Source organism: Panthera leo, chromosome C1 (genome assembly GCF_018350215.1).
Source record: "Panthera leo isolate Ple1 chromosome C1, P.leo_Ple1_pat1.1, whole genome shotgun sequence".
Lineage (NCBI taxonomy): Eukaryota > Metazoa > Chordata > Mammalia > Carnivora > Felidae > Panthera > Panthera leo.
In genome coordinates, this window is record NC_056686.1 from 147,741,841 (window position 1) to 147,766,581 (window position 24,741).

Genomic DNA, 24,741 nt, shown 5'->3' on the forward strand with positions numbered 1-24,741 from the left:
TAAGCGCCAGCCACAGGGCAATGCAGCTCTTTTCAAACCACATGGACAACCTCTTCAAGGTCCCCTGCACATCCTGTGCATGTACCCCTTGGGGCTGTGGCCTCAGCGCTTTCCAAGTTCTGCCTCTCCTAGTTTTGTTGCCAAATAGCCAGGAGTCAGGTGACCAGGCACCGTTCTTGTAGGCATAGCACCTGCTTGCATTCCCTAGATGAGACCAATGTGGTGGTGGGGACTGGTCATGAGCACCAGATATAGGACCGGAGAAAACAGCTCTCTTTTCCTCTATCTTCTCAAATCTCCTTAGTCGGGGAGGCACTTAGCCCCAATGGGCACTGGCATTGCAGTATACCCCCAGCTCTGCCTTAAGATCTCTTTCATTGACAGATAGTCAAAGGAGAGGCACCTGGGAAACTTCATGTCCTGGCTCAAGACCTCAAGGACAAGTGGTTTCAGAAAGATTTCTGGCTTTATCCACAGTGGTGTAAGAGTGGCTCCTGGGTCCTGGGAATTGGTGGTATCTCACGGTACACATCATAAAGCAGGGTGAACGAGGGTTATAGGAGGACCAGAGTGGGTGACTTCGCTGTTCACATAGATTTAGGATGTAAAGATTTCCACTAATTCCTTCTTGCTTCCTTCCCTCAGGGACAGAACATTTGTGTGAATGCTCCTTTTTTTGAAAATTCTGGTGAAGGTTTCCTGGTAATTGTTTTCTTCTTCAAATACCAGTCACTTGGGAAACTCAAGATTTATCACTAAATGTCCAAGTTTGTTAAAATCCTTCAAGCATAGCTGGCCCAGGTGTGACTAAAATTACCTTTCTGATGTTGCCAACTTATCCATTGTGGGACCCACGGCTTTTCTGTTCACAGATCTACTGGTTTTGAGCTGCCTTTGAGGATCAAGCATGAGCCTGTCTGCCAGTTTTAACCCCCACCCCCCAAACTCCCAGTGTGTGGAGGGGGTGACTACATATTTCACCGTGCCTCCTAACATGAAAAACAAGCACAGCGATGCAATTTGAACTTGATGGTTTGGATCACATCCCTTTTGAGTCTTGCGCACAAAGATCTACACAAGTTGAGTTCTGATTCAAATCCAGGCCTTGAGTTTTCAGAGTCAGGAAGGCCTGATAAGGACCATTTGGGTAGTATTTATCAGAGAGACTAGTTTGCTTATGGAAAACTTTCTATATCTTTCCAGTTCTGTATATAAATTAGAGCTTGTAGATGTTTTAATCATCAGGGTAATGATTTACCTTCCCTCTTTGCCTGTCCTCAGTTGCTTCATAGTACACACTAGAGGGGGGGAAGTAATGGGTAGGGGAGGAACAATAAGAGGAGAGCTTGTTATCGGAATACTTGAGGACCAGCTGTATCTTTTTCAGAGAGGCTAATCCTCACCACCATACTCCCTTCCTTTTGTACTCTCTATACTGTAATTGCATCCTCTGTATTTTGTTGTTGGATCTGCTTACCCTAGAATGTCTGATTTCATAATAGTAAGCTTGTTTATTCTTAAGCTGAATACCAAGAAGAACCAGCTTCATCAGTAAGCCATATTTCTAGTCTCATGACTAAGGGTTGGGCTGGTCGAATTGAAGGAGGGTGGACCCTGTGCCATGGGTAGTATGGAGTGGATCTAATGAGAGAAGAGATATAGTGCTGGGGAGGAATGTTGAAGTAGAGAGACCCTCTCTTGGAGTCTTTTATTGGAGAGAAGTGAAGTCGGAGTTCTGGAATGAATCTGGGTGTTCGAATCTACTCTAAGATACTTGGGTAAGACCAATAACCTCCCTCCCCTTCTTCAGCTGAAATCTGAAATCACAGCTTCTTGTGAATCATTCATACTTGGTCTTAATCTAATCTGAGATTGATGGCTTTCTGGACCCATTGTTAGGAGCGAAACTGGGCCAGTTGATATGGTCCAGAATGGTGTATGAGGCAGAGTTCATTGATACTTGAGTGGTGAAACTTGAATTTTCTCTCACATAGAAGAAGTTATGAGTGGTAGAAGAAAAGAAAACATTAAAAAAACAACATACATAGGTGACATATGAGAATTATATTCTAAGGATGTAGTTCTTAGGAATTAATCTACCTGTAATAGATGACCTAATTTATGGTTTTTTCTCTTCACTCCAGGAGGTGACTTTGGTCCAGAGACTTCTCCCCCAGTCCTGCCCCCTGGCCATGGTGGTGACTTGTCTGTGAGCAGCGTTCCTGTGGCAGAAGACACCTACAGGGTGAGCTTGGCCAAAGGTGTCTCAATGTCTCTGCCTTCATCACCTCTGCTGCCTCGACAGTCTCATTCGGTGCAATCAAGATCAAATAAAAAATCCCCAGGTAAGTAAGCAACAAAACAGCACCCTAACTGTCTTCGTTATATATGTAAGGCATGTATTGAGATTAAGCAAAACTAGTGCTTGTAAGAAATTTCCTGGGAGGTTTTTTCTTTGTTACAGTAACTTCTGGAAGAAGAAAATCTCTAAAAAACAAAGTTTTGATTTGAATTTAGACGAATTTCTTTAGTTCAGCCTATATACAAACTATTTTGATTGCTTAGGTTAGACTTTTACCAAGATTCAGGATCTTGTTATCAGTATCAATGTTAGTCATTGGTCTTGTTTTCTTGGTGGTGAATTAGGAAATGGTATAATCTAAACTCATTGTAGCGCATTTAAAGATTTTGGATTTTGGCAAGTGTAATCTGACAGCAGTTCATTTATTACTGCCAAGTGTTATATACTGATATACTTTCCTTGATTACATCACTCAGCATTTGAGTAGATATACAATTTGTGAAAATTCAGATTTGTAAAGGGTGGGAACAAGGGTCTCATGGATTACTTGTTTAAAGTATTTTGGCTTCTTTCATCATTACCAACTTTTTGCACTTAACATTACCAATGAAAACACAAGCGTTAGTTAACTTTGAGAGGTTACGAATCAGACGTGAGGAAAGCCTTTCCAGAATGCTGATACCCGCAATCATGAAAGTTCTTTGATCTTCTTTTATGTTTGCTGAGCATTTGTTTTCTGAGGGTAGGATAGTTTGGGGTCTTTATTGATCAATCATATGCCAGTGAAAGGATTCTTCTCATTTATCCATGAATGTGTTTGGGATTGGTCTACATTGTGTCCTGGGCCTATAAACTTGGTATCTGTTTTTCTGGTTTCCTAAATGTTTGTATTATTTGAGATGTGATAGGCATGATTTCTGAATCATTTAGTGGATATTTGCAGTTTGTGTGGTGACAAAATTAAGAGGACAAACCTTGACGCTTTGAATGTTAGAAATGATGCTATGAATTGGTAAGTGTCCAAAATCTTTTACTGTCCTAGAGCTTTCTTATTTTGGACAACATTGTTTACAATCCAGTCATTAGCTGGAACTTGGAAACCTTTTTGGTATGAAGCAATTTCCTGTGCCAAGGAATTTGACCTGTTTATCAGTATTTGGGGAAATTCCTGGAATGTCCTTCTTTCTCTTTGCCTTTCCCTACGACTGTATCTCTGTCAGATTTCTCTTCTTCTTTCAAATCCTGGTTCCCACACTGCCTTTCTTGCTGGTTACCCCATTGGAATGACTCTGCAAATTGTACGTAGCGTTATACTTTTTTCTGTATCAGCCACGTCATTTGCCCTTTTTCCTTGAATCAGTGTGTTCATGTGCATCCTGTGTCTGGTGGGCATGGACAGGCACGATGTCTTCTTTAAGTATACCTCATCTATAAAAAACAGATAATAGAATTCTGAACCTATCTGGATTCCTAAGGGAATAGTACTTGCAAGTGCCAAGTGCAGAGATACGACCTTTAGGAGAATTTGCCCTCCTATATAGCCTGTGCTGCTGCAAAGGAATTGATGCTTCTTGGGCCTTAGGCCTGGTGAATGCCTAAGAGAGTAGGGAATATGCATTTCAGATAGGATTTTATTATTAACAAATTAAAGGTTTTAGTGGAACTTCAATCTTCTTTTTAATTTTTCTTAATTTGATTTCTTTCCAGTTCTATGAAGATACACTTGACCCATAACACTGTGTGTGTTTCACGTGTATAACATAGTGATTTTGAATATGCATGTGTATATTACAAAATGATTACATTAAGGTTAATTAACACATCTATCACCTCATATAGTTATAATTTGTTTATTTTATGAGGTTTTAGTGGGATGTTAGGTAGCAATGAATGGCATGGCAAGCATGGGAAGTATGGCTATCCAGAAGTGTCTCAGAGTCTATAGGCTCACTGGCCAGAAATCCCTGACGAGGCCTGGTCTCCTGTGTCCTGACCAAATTTGATATCCTTAGTGTTGAGAAAATATCCTATAGTTTGTTTCTTCTCCATGGGAATAAAATTTATTTCTGCTAAACTCTTCGCAAGGCCTTATGAATAGAAGAGAGTAGTTTTGCAACATTCAGCTTTTTAATGGATTGAAGAAAATACTCTCCATTTAGATGCTTTGGGTCCAAATTTAATACACTAAGCAGATTCTCCTCTAATGGAGCCATGCTTGTGCGTTGCCTAAATTTGTGCAGCAAATTAGTGTCTCACAGTGGTAATTTGGCTTCATTATCTTGGCAATTTTAATTCAAAAGGGAAGCTAAGGGCAGAGATGCTTGCTTAAAAATGGCGTGACTCAGAGTACATCAGACAATAAACAATGTTTTTCTACAGTGTCTAACACAGGCAGGTTTCTGTTCAAGCCATATTGTTAGAAAAGTACCCAGAGACCTACTGTTCTACCTGCCTGTAAAATAAGTTGACATATGGCTGTGAACGTGCACTGGATTTAAAAATAGCCTTCTATTTAAAAAGCTAGCACTGTTGCTAATGATACAGTAAATACATTGTGTGTGCCACACCCCTAAGTATTGAGGCCTGCACTAGTGGGCTATGCTTCAGGATCTTGTCATCTTTCAGACCTAGCTCTGAAATTACCTTGATGACTTCTGTTCTCATTTTTAAGACAAGACCCTCTCTCTCTCTTAAGAAGGTACATTAAAGAAAGAAAAAAAAAAAAAAAAAAAAAAGAAAGAGAAAGAAAGAAAAAGGAAGGAAGGAAGGAAAGAAAACCTAAACCTGTTTTACTTGTTTGGATAGAAACTCTTCACTAATTGATGCTAATCAAGAAACTGTCAGGGACTGAAACTATTTTGGCAAAGGTCAAATACTATAAACCCCTGTAATAGGCACTCAGCATAGCCTGTATTAATGAAAGTTTGTATTTTAATACAATAGGTGATTAGCTCCTGGGCCTTGGGAACTCTGGGCCAGAGAGTTTCATTAACCTTGCAATAATGTGACCCTGCACTTTTCATTGTTGAGTTTCTTACATTCCACTTATATTGCTAGTTAATATTATTTACTCTCCTACTACCTTGCTCCATATATTTATATTTTTTCTATTATTTAGTCTGAAGCTGCAGTTTTTGAGTATTGTTGCAATTTTTTTTTTTTTTTTTCTGAATGATAACTACACTGTGGCTAAAGAAAACAAGGACCAGTATCCCTTATAGTCTTGTGGTGGTTGCAAGCCTTTTTGGACTAAGAAGTCATTAATATTTGTAATGTATCCTTTTGTCTTCCAGAGAAGAGCAAAGCCCATTTCCTGTGGTTTATTTATTAGTAATATCATTAGTTACTTTATATTTGGATTATATTTCCCAGATCACTTTGGGCCCATTATGAAACACTCAAAAGGTAGGGCATGAACGAGAAGCAAGCTTTTAAAATACTGTGATGGGGATACAGCAGCAGATGGTGGAAAGTGGGTGATCTTGCTTTTTTCATCCTCACTTATACGGGGAGACTGGATGGTGCTGGCTGTTTGCACCTGTGCTGCTTCCGGTTCTAGTTCTGTCTCCGTTGACAGAGCTGATGTAGCAATTGTGAAAACCCTTCTGGCTGTCTGTTTCTTTAAGGGAGAAACCTCAAAGCTGACAGCCTGTAAAGTGGAAGTCATTCTACCCTTTGATTCTTGGACCGTAAGTTAATTCTCTGCCAAGGCCCTCACCCTCTAAGAGTGTTTCTTGTAGAAAATTTGGAGATCCCAGGATAGAAACAGAACTACTCTTAGCGTTTTTATTAAAAAAATTATTTTTACCTATTCCATCTAGACCTGAAACCACACTCGCGCTGCTTTTTTTCGCTTAATATTATATCATGAACAATTTCCAATTTGCTTGAAGAACTTGAGATTTAATGTCTGTTGTTTCAATATCCCATGATTGATTAAAAAATTTTTTTATATGTTTTATTTAATGTTTTATTTATTGAGAGACACAGAAAGAGAGAGAGAGAGAGAGACAGAGAGAGCGGGGGTGGGGGAGGAGCAGAGAGAGAGGGATTCACAGAATCTGAAGCAGGTTCCAGGCTCTGAGCTGTCAGCACTGAAAGCCCAATGCAGGACTCGAACCCATGAACCACGAGATCATAACCTGAGCTAAAGTCGGGATGCTCAACCGACTAAGCCACCCAGACGCCCCTCTATGATTGATTTTTAACTAATTTCCAGTTGTTGGATATTTGTTATTTTTCAGGCTTATTTATTTATTTACTTTGTTACTGTGGGTTTTTTTTTTTTTTTTTAAGTTTATTTATTTTTGAGAGAGAGCAGGGGAGGGGCAGAGAGAGGGAGAGACAGACTCCCAAGCAGGCTCCCCAGTGCAGGGCTTGAACTCACAAACCGTGAGATCATGACCTGAGCCGAGATCAAGAGTCAGACGCTTAACTGACTGAGCCACTGAAGTGCCCCCAGGTCTTTTTAAATTGTAGCATAAGCCCAGACATTTTGCTTTGTTCTTGCTGTCAAATGCCTATGGATTCAAAATTATTAATTGCGGTAAAATACACATAACAAAACTTACCACTGTAACCATTTTCTAATGTACAGTCCGATAGTGTTAAGTACATTCACATTGTTGTGCAGCCGGTCTCTAAAACTCCTAATGTGAATGTTTTGTCCAGTAATTTTTACACATATCCAATCTCATAAGAGTGGCAAGTTCCCAGAAGTGTAATTATTGAACAAAATGGACTGCATTTTTAAAGAATCTCGATACATACTGCCCAGTCACTTTCCAGAAAAGCTGTATTGATTTCACATTCCCTCCAGCATTCTTTGAGAGGCTGCTTTTTGAAGTTAATGTCTTCTGGGAACTGTCTTAGATGGATACTGCTGGTGAGGTGCTTTGTCCAGGCTAGCTGTGGACTACTCAGAATTAGTTAGAAGGGGCTGAGAGAAGCCCTCCTGTCACCTTCCTCTTTTGAACTCCCCTCTGTTGGCATCTCTCAGGAAATTCTCACTTTCTTTTCCTTCCACGATACTGTGTCAGGGGAATTATCACAGCTGAGTCAGATCAAGTTCATGGTCAGAAAAACATAAAGCTGGCTTCCAGTTTTAGCTACAGCCACACTCTGTTATGTGGGGAAGATGATAGACATGTTAGAGTTGGAGAGGCCGCCAGGCCACCTGTGCAAGGCCTCTTTGTAGATATGGAAGGGATGGAAGGTATAGAGCTTGCCCCAATGGGCAAGTTATTGATAGAGTTTTGGCCTTAGCCCAGGTCCCCTGCTCTGTCCCCAGTACGTTCTCCTAGTCCAGTCTGCATTGTTCTGCCTGTACATTGTTGACACATGAGCTGTAAGTGACGTGGCTTTGTGTTCTGGTTGCGTGCACACAGGGAGGCCATAAGCTTATGTGCCCACATGCATCTGTGACAGGAAATGCACAGTCCCAGTACAAGCCTGCTTGTAGAACCAGCGAGTGCTAGGCTCTGCTTTCACCTAAGTGGTCAGGGCCACATTCAGTGCTCTGGCTTTCATCAAGGACAGTTCCTCCTGCTGTGTGAATAGGAAAACATTCTTTGTTTCCTCCTGGAGACTTGTTATTTGATAGCCTTCTCCTAGAAGTAGGTGGCTGCCTGTGCCTCACTGCCACACCCAGCTGTGACCCAGACACACACTTTCTGTTGTTCGGTGTTTACACATAGAACTCACGTGCATGCCTTTGCTCCCCTGTGTGAAGCTGCGGACCTTTTTATGTGCCATTGACTAACCCACCCTTGATCCTGGTTTGTCCGTACCTTGGACTCACCCCAGAGTTTTAAAGACTGCTGATGCCTGAATTCTACCTTCAGAGATTCTGATATAATGCATATGAGGTATGGCCTGGACATTGGGATTTAAGATTTAAAAAGAAAAAGCTTCCCACATGATTCTAATTAATATGTAGCAAAGTTTGAGAACCACTGATAAGGAATTAGATGAGATAATCACATATTCTTTTTTAATGAAGGTAAATACACAGGTATCTTTATTTTCTAAATTTTAGAAATCGTATTTGAGGAGGGAAATACATTACAAAAATGTACTGAAGATACAGTAAATCTTGGTTTCCTCATGCCCCCAGAAAGACAACTTCTTCTGACACTTGGTTGAATGTCTTTCCTGCCCTGTTGTGTACCACTAAATGACAGTGATGTATTTGCCCATTTGCCTGAGCACTGGACATGTGAGAAGCTCCCAGTTTTCCACTAAATAAAGAACAGTGGAAGAACATTCTCGTATATTAGTATTTAAAGGCCATCTCTGATATTTTCATTGCATAGACTATGAAAGTGGGATTACGGGGTGAAAATATAATGAATGTTGAGAGTGGCTTATTCTATACTTGTCATTTGTGCTCTCTGGTGTGTGTGTGTGGTGGGGGGGATTTTTGTGGCATTTGCCCTCTGTTCTACTTGGGTGATAGGTATTTCTTATCAAATCATCACAGCTTTCTTGCTGTTTGTTTTAAGGCCATCAGTCCTGTATGTCACTAAAACATTTTCTCAGATGATCATTTTCCATTTAATTAGGTTTATAGTGTTTTATGACCCACTAAAGTGTTTTTTGTTCTCTCCGTTCAAATTTACATACTTTTCCATTGTGATTTATCCCGTTGCATTTTAAAACACAGCTTTATTGTGATGTATCACATACCCTATAATTCACCCATTTAAGGTTTACAGTTCAACATTTTTAGCATTTTCACAGGGTTGTGCAGCCATTGCCACAATCTAATTTTAGAACCTTTTTATCTGCCTTAAAAAAAAAAAATTGCATTAGCAATTACTCCACATTCCTCCCTACTTCCCTCCCCCTCTTCCTAATCCACCATCCTGCAGCCCTAAGCAAACAGTAATCTGCTTTCTATCTCTGTGAATCACCCTTCCTGGACATTTCATATAAATGGAATCTTGTAACATGTGGGCTCCATGACCGACTTCTTTCACAGAACAGTGTTCTTTAGGTTTGCCATGTTGTATGTAGTATGTATCCGTACTTTGTTCCATTTTATTACCCAATATTTTGTGGTATGTGTGTGCCACATTTAAAAAATCCATTCTTCAGTATATGGACATTTGGGTTTCCACTTTTTGGCTCTTACGAATAATGCTGTTGTGAACATTTGTGTGTACATTTTTGTGGGTATGTAGCTTTTCATTTCTTGGGTATACACCTAGGAGTAGAATTGCTGGATCATACGACAACTGTATATGTAACATTTGAAAGTACTACCAAAATATTTTCCTAAGTGATTGCACCGTTGTGCATTCCCACCAGCAGAGTGTGAGATTTCCAGTTTTTCTGCATTGTTGCCAACATTTGTCATTGTCTGTCTTTTTGATTATAGCCATCCTAGTGCATGTGAGCTGGTGTCTTACCATAGTTTTATTACTAAGTTGTAAGAATTCTTTTTTTATTCTAATTACAAGTTCTGTAGTATGCAACTTTTCTTCCATTCTTCAGGTTGTCTTTTTCACTTTCTTGATAACATTGTTTCAAGTGCAAGTTTTTAATTTTGATGTAATCCAGTTCATTTTGTTGCTGTCCTTTTGATGCTCTAAGAAACCATTGCCTAATCCAAAGTCACACAGGTTTATGCCTATATTTTCTCCTAAGAGAGAAAAGGGATCAGGATCCCTTTTGAGTTAATTTTTTTATGTTTATTTTTGAGAGAGAGTGTGCACATGTGAGAAGGTGACAGAGAGAGGGAGACAGAGAATCCCAAGTGGGCTTCATGCTGACAGCAAAGAACCCTGTGTGGGGCTCGAACTCGGGAACTGCGAGATCATGACCTAAGCCAAAGTTGGATGCTCAAATGACTGAGCCACCCAGGTGCCCCGATTTTTGAGTTAATTAAAAAAATACTTTTAATGTTCATTTTTGAGAGAGAAAGAGAGGCAGAGCACAAGCAGGGAAGGGACAGAGAGAGAGAGAGAGAGGGAGACACAGAATCTGAAGCAGGTTCTAGGCTCTGAGCTGTCAGCACAGAGCCGGATGCAGGGCTCGAACTTGGGAACTGCAAGATCATGACCTTAGCTGAAGTCAGATGCTTAACCGACTGAGCCACCCGGGACACCCTTGAGTTAATTTTATGCATGATGTGAGGTAGGGGCCAACTTCATTCTTTTACATGTAGTTATCCAATTGTCTCAGCACTGTTTACTGAAACGGTGAGTGGCCTTGACCAAGTCATCTCTATGCTCTAAACCAGCCCTGTTGTTTTGCTTTCCCTTTTGCTTAGTCCCTCCTTCCCATGCCCAAGGTCAGAACTTCCTCTGTTAGAGTTGACCTCGTGTATGACTTGCTTCTTTTGCTTCATCCAGACTTCCCTCATGTCTCTCCTTTTCGCTGTGTGAGAAAAAACTTCACGCTCCAAATACCTGTAGCCCTGTGCTTTCTCCTCCCTGTGCACAGCCTCTCATTGCATGTCTCTGCCCTGACAGTCCATGAGCTCCTTGTCTTTGGTTCTTGTCTTTGTTTCCCCATGGAAGCCTTGAAAACAGGATGTAATCACTTCCGTTGGTTACCCTGGTGAGGGGGCATAGGTATCTACTGGTTAAAATGAGTAGGAATTTAGTAATTGGTGGTCATCAGCTCCATGTGATTGGCTGAAAATACTAATAAGCAATTTCAGTGTAATGACCTTATGTTTATAAGGCTAGAAACATACCTTCCCCCATATCCACAGAGAACTGATTCTTTAATGAATGCCCTACCTCTCTCTCAGGTCTTTGCTATCATTAGGCAGTGAGTAGGTTTTAAGCTGGGTTTGTCAGGGGCCTTCTCAATCCTACTTTTCTGTGCTCCCTCCTGTCACTCTTCCATTTTTTCAGGCTCTTGGCATTTTTGCTGCATGTTTCCCACTGCCTGCAGTTAATGATGACTGGAGGCTTTATCCAGTCACACTTTATAGCAGCGTCAGCTGCACCCTGTGGTGGTGTCAGATGGCAGCTAGAACAAACCCAGTGCCATGCTCAGAAAGGAGTCTTTTTACCTCAAGAAAACAGATGGGGGCAGGGACAGCAGTGGTGGGAATCTCTTCTTTCTGATCATTTCTGATTCTCAGAGAAACACAGAAGTCACAGAAGCTCATGGAACCTACTGTATTTGTAAGTAACATTGATGAACATCACTGAAAAGTAGAAGTCAGCAGGAGGAAAAGAGTGATGTTCCAGCTCGAATCCTCAAGCTTGCTGTGAAACAAGTCTGTGTGTCGGCAGGAATGGCTGGCTGTGTTCCAGGTGGAGGGGCAAGGGTGTGCAAACCCTGGAGTTGGGAAGCTGAAGTGAACACGGAATGGTGATCTCTAGAGGAGAGCTCAGTAAGAACCAGAGTGCCTTACAAAGGGAGAACTGGGACCACAGGGAAAATCTTCATTGTCCAGACCTGGAATGTTAAACCAGTAAGCTTTGTCTCTGGGGACTTATTGAGAGTAGCTAGTGAACAGTCGCACGTGGAACCCTTTCTTGGCACAAGTGTTCTGAGAAATAAAATTTAGGAAACCCTTCCAAGGAGGTGTGACTTTCTTATCCTTTCCATCACCAAGTAAGTCATCCTTTATTGGTTAGAGGTCCTACGTGGCAACTGATGAGCCCACTTTTTTTTTAATTTTTTTTTTTAATGTTTTGTATTTATTTTTGAGACAGAGACAGAGCATGAACGGGGGAGGGGCAGAGAGAGAGGGAGACACAGAATCTGAAGCAGGCTCCAGGCTCTGAGCTGTCAGCACAGAGCCCGATGCGGGGCTCGAACCCACGGACCGTGAGATCATGACCTGAGCCGAAGTCGGACGCCTAACCGACTGAGCCACACAGGCGCCCCTCCCACTTTTTTTTTTTTTAATAGAATTTTTTAAAGAGCAGTTGTAGGTTCACAGCCAAATTAAGTGAAATGTACAGAGATTTCTCATACACCCCTAGCCTCCACACATGCACAGCCTCCCCCATTATCGACATCTCTCATCACAGTGGTACATTTGTTACAATCCGTGAACCTGCACTGACATGCCGTTATCACCCAAGGTCCAAAGTTTACATTCTGGTATTAGACAGTCTGTGAGTTTGGACAAATGTATAATGATGTATCCATTTTTATGGTATCATACAGAGTATTTTCACTGTCCTAAAAATCCTCTGTGCTCCATTGCATCTCTCCCACCCACTGGCAACTACTCACCTTGGCAATTACAAACTCCATAGTTTTGCCTTTGCTGGAAGGTCATATAGTTGGAATCCTATAGTATGTAGTCTTTTCATACTGGCTTTTTCACTTAATAATAGTATGCATTTAGGGTTCCTCCACATCTTTTCGTGGCTTGATAGCTTATCTCTTTTTAGTGCTGAATAATAGTCCATTGTCTGAATGTACCACAGTTTATTTATCCCTTCACCTACCGAAGGACATCTTGTTGGTTTTCAGGTTTGGCAGTTTTGAGTAAACCTTCTGTAAACACCTGTGTGCCAGTTTTTGTGTGGACATAAGTTTTTAATGCCTTTGAGTAAATACCAAGGAGTATGATTGCTGGGTCATGTGATAAGAATACGTTTAGTTTTCTAAGATAAACTGACAAACTTTCAAAGTGGCTGTACCGTTTTGCATTCCCACAAGCAATGAATAAGAATTCCTGTTGTTCTAGGGGCGCCTATGTGTCTCCATCAGTTAAGCATCTGACTCTTGATTTCAGCTCGGGTCATGATCCCAGTCGTGAGATTAAGTCCCGCGTCAGGCTTTGTGCTGGACATGGGGTCTACTTAAGATTCTCTCTCTCCCTCTCCTTCTGCCCCTCCCCTGTTCACATATGCTGGCACGCATGCTCTCTCTCTCAAAAACAACAACAACAACAACAAATTCCTGTTGTTCTACATCCTTACTTGGATTTGGTGTTGTCAGTTTTTTGGATTTTGGCCATTTTAATAGGTGAATGGTGGTCTCTTATTTTAATTTGCAGTTCCCTGATTACATGTTGTGGACCATCTTTTCATAGCTTATTTTCAATGTGTATATCTTTGTTGGTGAACTACCTCTTAAGGTTCGGATCATTTTAAAACCCAGGTTTTTTGTGTTCTTGTTGAGTTTTAAGAGTTCTTTACATACTTTAGATTATAGTCTTTTATCAGATGTATCTTTTTTCTCCCAGTTTGTGGATTGTTTTCTCATTCTCTTGACTGTGTATTTCTCAGGGGAAAAGTTTTTAGTTTTAATGAATTTCAGCTTATAAGTTACTTCTTTCATAAATTGGGGTTGTATCTAAACAGTCATTGCCATAGCTAAGGTCTTTGGGTTTTCTCTTCTCTTACCTTCAAGGAGTTTCATAGTTTTGCCTTTTACATTTTGGTTTGAGATCGATTTTGAGTTAATATTTGTGAAGGGTGTAAAGTCGGTGTCTACATTTATTTTCTTGCATGTGATGAATGTCCAATCGTTCCAGCATCATTTGTTGAAAAGACTTTGCTCCATTATATTACCTTTATTCCTTTGTTAAAGATTAGTTGACTGTATTTATGTGGGTCTGTTTCTGGGCTCTCTATTCTGTTCCATTGAGCTATTTGTCTGTTCTTATGTCAATACTATATGGTCTTGATTTCTTTAGTTTTATGGTAGATGTTGAAGTAAGATAGTGTCAGTCCTCTAACTTGGTTCTTCTCCTTCAAAGTTATTTTGGCTATTTTGGATCTTTTGCCTTTCCACATAAACTTTAGAATCAGTTGGTTAATATCCATAGAATAACTTGCTGGGATTTTAATTGAAATTGCATTGAACCTATAGATCAAGTTGGGAAAAAATTGGCATCCTGACAAGGTAGAGTCTTCCCTTCTATGAGTATGGAATATCTCTCCATTTAGTTAGTTGTTTGATTTCTTTCACCAGCATTTTGTAGTTTTTGTCATGTGGATCTTTTACATATTTTTTTTTTTATACCAAAGGATTTCACTTTTTGAAGTGCAAATGCAAATGGTATTGTTTTTAATTTTTAAATTCCATTTGTTTATTACTGGTATATAGGAAATCAATGGACTTTTATATATGAACCTTGTATCCTACAAATTTGCCATAATCCCTGTTCCAGGTATTTTTTGGTCAGTTATTTTGGATTTATTATATACATGAGCATGTCATCTGTGAAGAAAGTCAGTTTTATTTCTTCATTCCCAATCTATGTGCCTTTTATTTCCTTTTCTTGCTTTATTGCATTAACTGGGACTTCCACGGTATATCCTTGCCTTATTCCTGATCTTAGTGGGAAAACTTGTTTTCACCATGAGTACGATATTAGAGTTTTTGTAGATATTCTTTATCAAGTTGAGGAAGTTCCCCCTCTATTCCTAGTTGACGGAGAGTTTTTATCATTAATGGGTGTTGGATTTTGCCATGAATTATCAATGTCTATTGATATGATCATGTGATTTTGCTTTTTAGCCTACTGATGTGATGAATTACATTTTCTGATATTGAACCAACCTTGCGCGTCTAGGATCAATCCCACTTGACCATCATATATAATTCTTTTTATACATTCTTGAATTTGATTTGCTAATATTTTGTTGAGGATTTTCGCATCTGTATTTATGGGAGTTTTGGTCTGTAGTTTTCTTGTAATGTCTTTGCCTGGTTGTGGCATTAGAATAATGTTGGCTTCATAAACTCAGTGAGTTAGGAAGTATTCCCTTCATTTCTATCCTCTGAAATAGATTGTAGACAACTGGTATGATTTCTTCCTTAAATGTTTAGTAGAATTCACCAATGAACCCATCTGGGCCTGGTGCTATTTTGGAAAGTTATTTGTTGATTCAATTTCTTTAACAGATATAGGCCTATTCACCTTGAGCTCACTGTTTGAAAAGCCTAGGAGAATAAATTATCCATCAGAAGTCAGAAATCTGTGAGACCCTGGTTTTAGTTAACTAAAATATTAATGATCTTGATAGGTGCAACCGTCTCCATCCGTCTCAGTCTTGGGCAGATTGGAACTGGATTCACCTCCCACTTGGTGTGCTTGGGTAGGTTATAGGTGTTTCCTCATCTGGGAGATGGGAGTAATAATGGTGCTTCTCTTTATAGGGTAACTGAAGTTTAAATGAGATGTAGATGGTGAAGTATAGGGCCTAATATACAGCTTTTCTGTGGTGGTTGCTGTCTTAGTGTAGCCATCAGTCGTGGAGCCGGTCTTCTTCTTTCTTCATCTGACTTAGTGGCCTAGAATGGATTCCCACAGTATCTGTCTTCTCAGTTCCCCATCCTCAGCCAGATGCCCCCCAGAGGGATTTCATCCTCAGACATATGTGTTTTCTGGCAAGCATATGTCTTTTTGATGTGCAGCAAAGCTTTATTGTCTGTGAACAGGACATGAAAGCAGCATAATGCAGTGGCTGGCCCACTGTCTGGGTTCCAATTCCAGCTTTCCCACCAACTACTTGTATTATTCATCTCTTGGTTTGCATGCGATTTGTGAGAAGTGATTAAAATGATGTCTGTAAAATTGCCTTGTAAACTGTGATGCAAGTGCAAAGGTTTAAGAAGTTCTGAGCAGAAAAGAGAAATTTGGGCGAAGCAAAGGTAGGATGGCTGGTGGTCCCCTGCCTCAATGACTTGTGAAGCTCCTGTGAGCTCTTTATGAAACAGGAGAAGCGGTCCCTGAAGCTGATGGAGAGTAAGTGCTCCAAAGTGGTTCACACTTGCTCACCGGGCAATGAGAGCAGAACTTCAATGGAAGTTGAGCAGACAGTTACTCGTGTGAAGGTGTGCGTGCAAGCATAGTTACAGAGTCGCTCCTTATGCAGGTAAGTGATAAAATTGGGATTTAAGACAGAAGTCTTTGTGCCAGGTTACCCTTGAATACCCCTTAAGTTGCTCCTAAATGCCATATGCAGACAGACTGCCTCTGGATGACACATTTTTCTTCTGCCATTGACACAGATTGTTGTTTATTTGGATGTACCAGATGAAGTAGGAAGCTTGTACTCATGTCTGATTGGTACCAGAAATGTGTACCTTACACACAGAATCCCATTATGTGAGGGTGTGTAGGGCCGAGAGTGGCTGAGGGAACAGTAGGTATGTGTGTCTCCTCCCACAGAATTCTTCTCCTGCCTTGCAGAGCACATGCGGTTGAATGCAAGTGAAATAATTATGCCCAGGTTACAACTCCATTGTAACACTGTCATTTTGAGAGTATAGGAGATATTATGGGCACTTCTCTCTTGGGCATTTTGATATTTCACAAGGACTCTGGATGTGAGGCTTCAGTACACAAAAGAAATTATGTGCCTGCTGTGCACATCCTAGGGTCTAGTGTTAATATCTGATACAGAAATTAGAGGTCTTGAAGTGAGGCTCACAGGCTAGGAATCTCCTGTTATTTTAATCAGAAGATTGTAGACTGAGATCTTTAGCAAAAATTCAATAGAAATTTTCTTTCTTAAAAGTAGTTTACTTTTACAAAATAACTTACAGCATTTTTTTTTTCCAGTTCTAGAGTTCTTATTAGAGCCAAGTGTATGTACTGTATTTGAATGAATGTATCTATGTACTCATACATGCATTAAAATTTGAGTGTATGCATATAAAAGATTCTGAGAATGCATGATTTTTTTTAGAAGTGGTGTGATTTAAGCAGATCTTATGTACATTAGGGAAAATGAACTTGTATATCCTTTGTTTCCCTTGCTGTCTTCTAAATGGGGAAATTCTATCCAAGCATGTAGTGCTGTGGTTAGTTTCTAGCCCTAAAAGGTGGATAGACCTGAGGTTCAAATCCAAGGTCCCTGTTCTTAGCAACTCTGTGCCCTTGGAAGTGACTTGACAAGCTCTTTGATTCTTGATTTCCTCTTCTGAACTGGAGAATGAATGATCTACCATATAGTTCTTTGAGAGGATGGAGAGGATGCTGGTAAATGCCTGTCTCCTAAAACACACTCAAGAAGTTTGCTGCCACCTATAACTTCTGAGATTAGGTAACTTGCTCCTTTTTCCATGTGTTGGCTTCTCCTACTTCCTCCTCTTATGACTTGAGTTTGTCTGACCTGGACAGTGAGGAAGACACCTCTGCCTCAGTGCAAGGACCGCTGAAGCCTTACTGTTGGTACCTGGATTTGGGTCTATAAGCACGGGAGCTGACCTGCCGACAGCTTCTGTGAAGGGTCTGGTCAGTTCTCTCGTTGCTGTTCATTTCCTGTAGTAGGTATTGCTCCCAGTCACATGCCTTGTTTATTTATTCTTGGTCCTATTGTAGTTCTTATTGAAAGCGGTAAAGATCAAACAGTGAGAATGCAAGTAGCCAAGATTTGGAGGAGTGTGAGAAGCAGTTCACAAGGAAGCAAGGTGATACCAAAGTTTTGGGGGTGAGGGTAGGAAAACCACCCAGCATCTTGAGGGGAGGGTTGATTCTGCCTAGCTATGAAAGATCCCTCACAGTGTGAGCCATGTGAGACTCTCAGGAAGAAATGATGTCAACAGACAGGTCAAGGAAGCACACGTTAAATGCTTTCTGAGGACTTGATATTTACTTGATACTAGGTTTTGCTGAATATTTTTAAAAAGTCTGTGGTGTTTTTAAATTTTTAAAAAAAAATTCTAAAATGTTATTATTTATTTTTGAGAGAGAAAGAGACAGAGTGAGAGCCAGGGAGGGGCAGAGAGAGAGGAGACACAGAATCTGAAGCAGGCTGTAGGCTCTGAGCTGTCAGCACAGAGCCTGACGTGGGGCCAGAACTCACAGACCATGCGATCATAACCTGAGCCAAAGCCAGATGCTTCACTGACTGAGCCACCCAGGTGCCCCAAAAGTTTGTGGTGTTTTAATAAGCAATTGAGGAAGAACAGGTCCTTTTAGGGCAGGAAAAACCTTACTATAGCTTCATACGCATGAGTCACCTTGATTTTTTCACTGTTGCTTGTAGATTTCTTAAAGATATAGTGAAAGGAAAAAATAAAACCTTTTGAGTCCAATATGTTTTCCCTGAAATGAGAAAGAAACCTAGCAGACTGCTTAAGAGAATGATTTTTAATTTGCATTTGGATACTCTTATTTTTGTGGTTTACTTTCCATTTCTTCCTTTCAAACTGGAAATTCTTAGTTCGTGTGCCCTTTGGCCTTTAAAAATAGTCCCTCTTTATGTACTACTGCTCTTCTGAGCTCCCGCTTCCCCCAGCTCTCCTGGACTCACTGGCAGCTGAGTTGGCAAGAGATTTTTCCAGGATCCCTTTCATCGTAAGAGGACACTGTGTAGGTGGATGTGACTTTTTTTGGTGGTGACCTTTATTTTTCTGAATGGCCTCAGAGGCACTCTGAGTTGCTTCAGTCTTTCTTTTAGTTGGTGATTTCATGAGGCTCCATAAACATTTGTCTTCTAAAGGTTTATTGAGCATGAGCTGTATGTTGGGCTCTGGGATAGAGGTGAGGTAGATAGGAAGGTAAATAAATACTTGGCTCCAAGCTTTGAGGACCTCCCAGTTTAGTGAGAGAGGTGCTAACTTGTAATGCTTAACGGTGTCTACAAAGTTGTGATGCCATGGAAAAGAGCAAGAATCTCTGGGGGCAGCTGATAATGTGCCAAGTGCATGTGACACTGGAAGGCACTCTTAACGCATGAATTAGGAGGTCCATAGCTAATGGGGTTTGAGCTGGGCAGAAGGACTGTTCTGTAGGGAAGGGACAGCCCCCTCTGAAATCTGGAGAACATGCAGGCAGGTGAGTGACTGGAAGGTACTGGCTGGAGCCCACAAGGCATTGTGGGGCAGCAGGTAGTGTTAGAGAAAAGTCTGGAAATTCAGTGGGAGCCAGGACTGATTTTAGTCTTTTGGCAGTGGTGTCCTTTAGTCTTTAAGTAGAGACATGGAATAGATAAAGGATTTAGGACGGTAACTTTTATAGAGGCCATCTTGGAATTGGGGAGACTGGTTGGGTCTCTTTGGTAATGATTCAGTTGAAGTATAGTTACTGAAGCCTCTGCACTGATGAGAGAATGGAGGGAGGGGGAAATCTACTTAAGAAAGTTGTAGGAAAAAGAATCTATAGGTTGCGGTGACCTATTTGTACATGGGAATGAGGGAAGGAAGACAAATGCAGAATGGCTCTGGGCCAGGGCTTGCTATCTCTTTTCATATCATGGCACGTAGGAGATGTTTGTCCAGCCACGAGGGTAAATGGACTGTCCCTTGGGGTGCTGCCCCAGACTTCCCAGCAGTCCTGACAGCTAAGGGATCCATATCTCTGTACGCACTTCATTCATTCTTTGCAAACCAGTTGGGAAGCTTGCCAGGGGCTCTAGCTTGGTTTTCTAGGTGGGTTCAGATTAAAAAAAAATTTGTTGCTCTTTTGGTTTTACCCTCCCCTCCTATATAATTATCAGGGTGTCTCCAAGGTGATTATTAGTCTCGTATTTTAGGTAAGGCTCTGATGATTGGAATTTCAACTCCAGTTGTGGGATTTCAGGTCATGCTGTTTCTGTCCTGCCATGGATGTAGGTGCTGTGTAATTAACTATGGTGTGGATTACAGAAACAGGTTGGTTGGGAGGGGTGCAAAGTTTGACTTTGAATGTCTTGAACCTTGGATGTTCCACAGAGCCTTGTTTGTGAAGAACATTGGGGAGTTGGAAGTGCAGAGCCTGAGCTCAGAAGAATTTCAAGACATGGCATCTGTGGGAGAGACTGGGAAGTTCAAGTACAATAAGGAATGGAAAGTGTTCACTTTTGGAAATAGGGTAGTTGCTGACAGAGTAGAATTTACAAGTTTCTTCTGTCAAGGGCCAGATAGTAAATATTTTAGGCTCTGAGGGCCATACGGTCTGTGTTGTAACTACTCAGCCTTTTCATTGTAGCACAGATTAGCCATAGACAGTACATAAATGAATGGTCATGGCTATCTATATTGCACTAACATTTTATTTATAAAAACATGAAATGGGTCAGATTTCACCCCTAGACCATAGTTTGCCAGCTTAAAGGAAAGGAAGTGAGGAATGGAAAGTTAGTATTTGTTTAGTACTTAACTGTGTACTAGATATCTTATAAATATATTTAACCCTGAGGTATAGGCACCAACCCCATTTACTGTTGATGGAGAGACCCAAGAGTTTAGATAATTTGCCTAAAGGTTGCATAGCTAGTTACTGCCTGGCTGGGATTTGAACTTCCATCAGCCTGATTGCAAAGCCCTAGACATTTCCATTTCACCTCATTGCTGACCAGAACAGCAGCCTTAGGTTAGGTTCCTCTCAGTAGGTGCAGATGGCACAGAAATCATCAGGCTCTTTAGTCCCTTGGCCTTCAGTGGTGTCATGTTTTTTTGCCTCACCCCTCTATTAGTTTCTAGTGCTTCCATAACAAAGTACCACAGAGTGGGTGGCTTAAGTAACAAAAACGTATTTTGTCACAGTTCTGGGGGGCTTAAGTTCCAAGATTAAAGTGCTTGCAGGTTTACCACCTCCAGTGGCCTCTCTCCTTGGTGTACAGATGGCCTCTTTGTCACTGTGTCCTCATATGGTCTTTTCCCTGTGTTTGTCCTCCTGTCTCTGTGTGTCCAAATTTCATCTAAACAGGACACCACTCAGATTGGATTAGGGACCACAGCAGGGGCCTCTTTTAACGTAATTACCTCTTTAATTTTTATTTATTATTATTTAAAAAATGTTTATTTAAATCTTTTTTTAAAAGTTTATTTATTTTGAGAGAGAGGAAGAACACTAGCAGAGGAGGGGCAGAGGGAGAGAGGGAGAGAGAGAGAGAGAATCCCAAGCCAACTCTGTGCTGTCAGCACAGAGCCCTATGTGGGGCTCCATCTCAGAACCATGAGATCATGGCCTGAGCTGAGATCAAAAGTCAGACACTTAACCGAATGAGCCACCCGGGTGTCCCTTAATTACCTCTTTAAAGCCTAGTCTCCTGGGATACCTGGGTGGTTCAGTCCGTTAAGCATCCGAATTCGGCTCAAGTCATGATCTCGTGGTTGGTGGGTTTGAGCCCCACATCGGGCTCTGCACTAACAGTGTGGAATCTGCTTGAGATTCTGTCTCTCCTTCTCTCTGCCCCTTCTCCGCTTACATTTTCTCTCTCTTTCAAAAATAAATAAGCTTTAAAATAGCCTAGTCTCCAAATACAGTCACATTCTGAGATACTGGAAGTTGGGCTTTCAACATATGAAATTTGGGAGAACCCCATTCAGCTTGTAACAACCCTCTTCTTCTGTGGTGGCTATCAAGGGACTATCAGGAACAGAGCCTAAATTCCTTAATGTAGAAGATAAAGGCATTCTCCGGTATGTGAAGGTGTCTCTTAGTTACCATTTGAGAGTTGGATGAACTTTTAAAAATATAAACTTTTTACTTTAGTTTTAGATTTATAGAAAAGTTGCAAAGATAGTTCAGAGTTCCCATATACCACATACCTCGTTTCTTGTATTATTAACATAGTACATTATTGTCACAATTAATAAACTAATACTGATACATTATTATCAAGTAAAGTCAATGCTTCATTCACATTTCTTTAGCTTATAACGAATATCCAGGATCTTATTCAGGATACCACATTACATTTATTTGTCATGTCTCCTTAGGCTCCTCTTGGCGGTAACAGTTTCTCAGACTTTCTGTGGTTTTCATGACTTCAGCAGTTTTGATGCTTACTGTTAGGGTGTTTTGTAGGATGTCCTCCTGTTGGGATTTGTCTGATACTTCTCTCATGATTAGACTGGATTTAAGGGGTTTTGGGGAGGAAGACTATAGAGGTAAAGTGCCCCCCCCTTTTTTTTAAGTTTACTTATTTTGAGAGAGAGAGGGAGAGCGTGAGCAGGGAAGGAGCAGAGAGAGAGAGAGAGAGAGGGAGAAAGAGAATGATAGTGCAGAGCCTGATGTGGGGCTCGAACTCATGAACTGTGAGATCATGACTTGAGCTGAAATCAAGAATCAGATGCTTAACAGACTGGGCCACCCAGGCGCCCTGGTAAAGTGCCCTTCTTACCACATTGTGTTGATGATGAAAAATAACAATGTGACTTATCACAGTTTACATTAACTTTGGTCACCCGGCCAAGGTAGTGGTTTCCAGGTTTCTCCATAGTCAAGTTACTCTTTCTCTTATGCCCTTCTCCACGTCCTACTTTCTGGAGGGAAGGTGCTATGAGCAGCCCACATATGCAGGGTGGGGTGTTCTCCTCCCCCTCCTTGACAGCGGAGTATCTGCATCGATGTGAGATTTTCTGCATGAGAGATTCATCTTTTCTTCCCCATTCAGATACTTGTATCAGTGTAGATTCATGGGTAGAGGACATTTTAGGTTGCACTGAGACAAACCAACTCAGACACTCCAGTTTTCTGCCCCACATGTTGCCTTGTGGGCTATAAGTGAAGTGAAGCTCTTTGCAAGGGGCCAAAAGTTATTAGAATTCATGTTAGGTGTAGCATAAAACGTGAGCAGAGAGTTGCTGTCCCCGCAGTTTAATTCCTGAACCATGTTCCCTGAAATCGTCAAGAAGAAGCATGGGCTTCATGCTTCATGCTTCTAATTCCTAATGGGTGCAAGCATTTTTGTCCTGATGGTGAAGAAATGCATTGTGGATTCTGTCTGAAATCTATATTGAAGCAGCGCCACCGTGTGGTAAATGCTGAAGGATCAGTGTATTCTAGGAATAGTTTCTGTGCAGTTCTGGGACTCTTCTGATCCACATTCTTAAAAGGCTACCTTCTGACTTCAGCTTTGTACATGTCCAGGTTTACATAAAAGTAGACACTGGAAGGTTGAAATCCCCAATAGTTCTTTTTTGTTGTTGTTGTTTTCTTTTTGGCATAGTAACTGCTAACTTTGGTCACCCAGACCAAAAGGTGTCTAGGTATCTTAAGGTAAACTTTCTTTCATATTATTTAAAATTGTTTAATAGCTGAGGTGTAAAAGTGCAACAGGTTGAAAACTCGAACTTCTGGAGCTGTTTTTCTTTGGCTTAGTCAGGTTGGGGACTTATTTTAATAGTTTCATTCTTCTTTGCTCAAAGGTTTAAAGATGTTTGAGCCTGTGTGGAAAGCAGACAGACAGTCCCACCCACCATGGTGTGTGGGAATGTGAGGTGGGCTGGGATGACTGGAACGTTTACAGGAGGAGGAGTCTTCGGGACCAGAGAGGTCGGGGAGTTAGTTGGGTAATTCGTAGGGCCTTGTGGTTGACCTGGTGACTGGTAGCAAATGGTAAGCTGGAGGTCAGCGTGACAGCCTGTTAGAGTTGATTTAAAGGAAAAAAATCAAGCAGCCACTCTTGTTGTAATAAGTCATTATGGAATCAGGAATTATAAGCTGCAGATTAATCTTGATCTGCTTTTGAGAGTGAGATAAAATTGTAGTTGCTTTGATGGAAAAGAAAAATGCTAAAGGACCAGACTATAACTCCGTGTGCAAACCCAGTCCCTGAGGTCAGGGCACAGAAAGTCAGATGTTGCTGGAGGAGGGTTTTGACTGGCTGGGTCACTGCAGGGGCTGCCTGTGACCATGACAGAGATATGGTCTGCCAGTGGCTCTTCAGCTGGCTCCTTGTCAATGATGTCATGGGTTACCTGTGTCATCTCTGAGTGCAATTTGTCCTATTCAAACTCGAAGGAGATAACAGCTAAGCCTGTAGATATCAGTCTGCTGCTGCTCTCTTAGGTTCCTGAGGCTTCCAAGAGGTATTTCAGATAATGGCAATCACATGCTTCAGAGTGTGAGCTTCTCACCCAAGAGGTCAGAGAGGAATGTTTGCCTCCGGCTCACAAGCCCAACCTCTGCTCTCCTCTTGCTTTTAGTCTCCAAGGAGCCTGTGCTGGGACTCTTTGGATCATTAGAGGCCACTTGTGTCTGACCTGATGCACCAACCTCTGACCGTGTACAGCAACACCATGGGCTGCTCCTGACTCCTCAGAGAGAGTGTCTCCCTCTGTACAGACAGCAGGAACATGGAGGAGTGAATCCTCTGGGGGATGCTGACAAGTATACCACGATGACCATTGGGGCTGTGGTTGCACATGGAAGGTTCTAGAATTCAGCTGAAGGACCAGAAATGAAGTGGCTATCTTTGTTGGCTGGCTAAGGGCTGTGGGAAACAGAGTTAAGGGAGTTTTGGGGGGTCCTTTTTTCCTCTCTCCCTCCTTCCTTCTTTCCATCTTGAACTTCTTCCTCTGAGCATTTTACAAGTGAGAGACTGACTATACTGTGGAGAGACCATTGTTAAAATGAGCCTTTTGATGTCTGAGAGCAGCGTTTTGTATACAGATGATAATAAGAGTTTCAAATTACTGTTCAAGGTAGTGTTGTTAATTTTAAACATGGCTTTCCATAGCCTTTAAACTCAGTTTACAAATCTTACGTTTATAATCTAATTTAAAGTCACACATTTAAAATGATTTTCACTTAAAGCTAAAAATTAGATATTTTGAATAGGAATCAC

At 41.1% G+C, this 24,741-nt stretch overlaps 1 protein-coding gene across 8 annotated transcripts in view; it reads left to right on the forward strand.

Moving 5' to 3' along the window:
- The window catches only part of TANC1 (tetratricopeptide repeat, ankyrin repeat and coiled-coil containing 1), a 240,464-nt gene that overhangs the window by 106,621 nt on the left and 109,102 nt on the right, over window positions 1-24,741 (forward strand). For all 8 annotated transcript variants that reach the window (XM_042948898.1, XM_042948897.1, XM_042948901.1 and 5 more), the window contains one exon: window positions 2,145-2,345. In XM_042948898.1, the coding sequence (XP_042804832.1) occupies window positions 2,145-2,345 (201 nt within the window). The remainder of the gene's footprint in view (window positions 1-2,144; window positions 2,346-24,741) is intronic.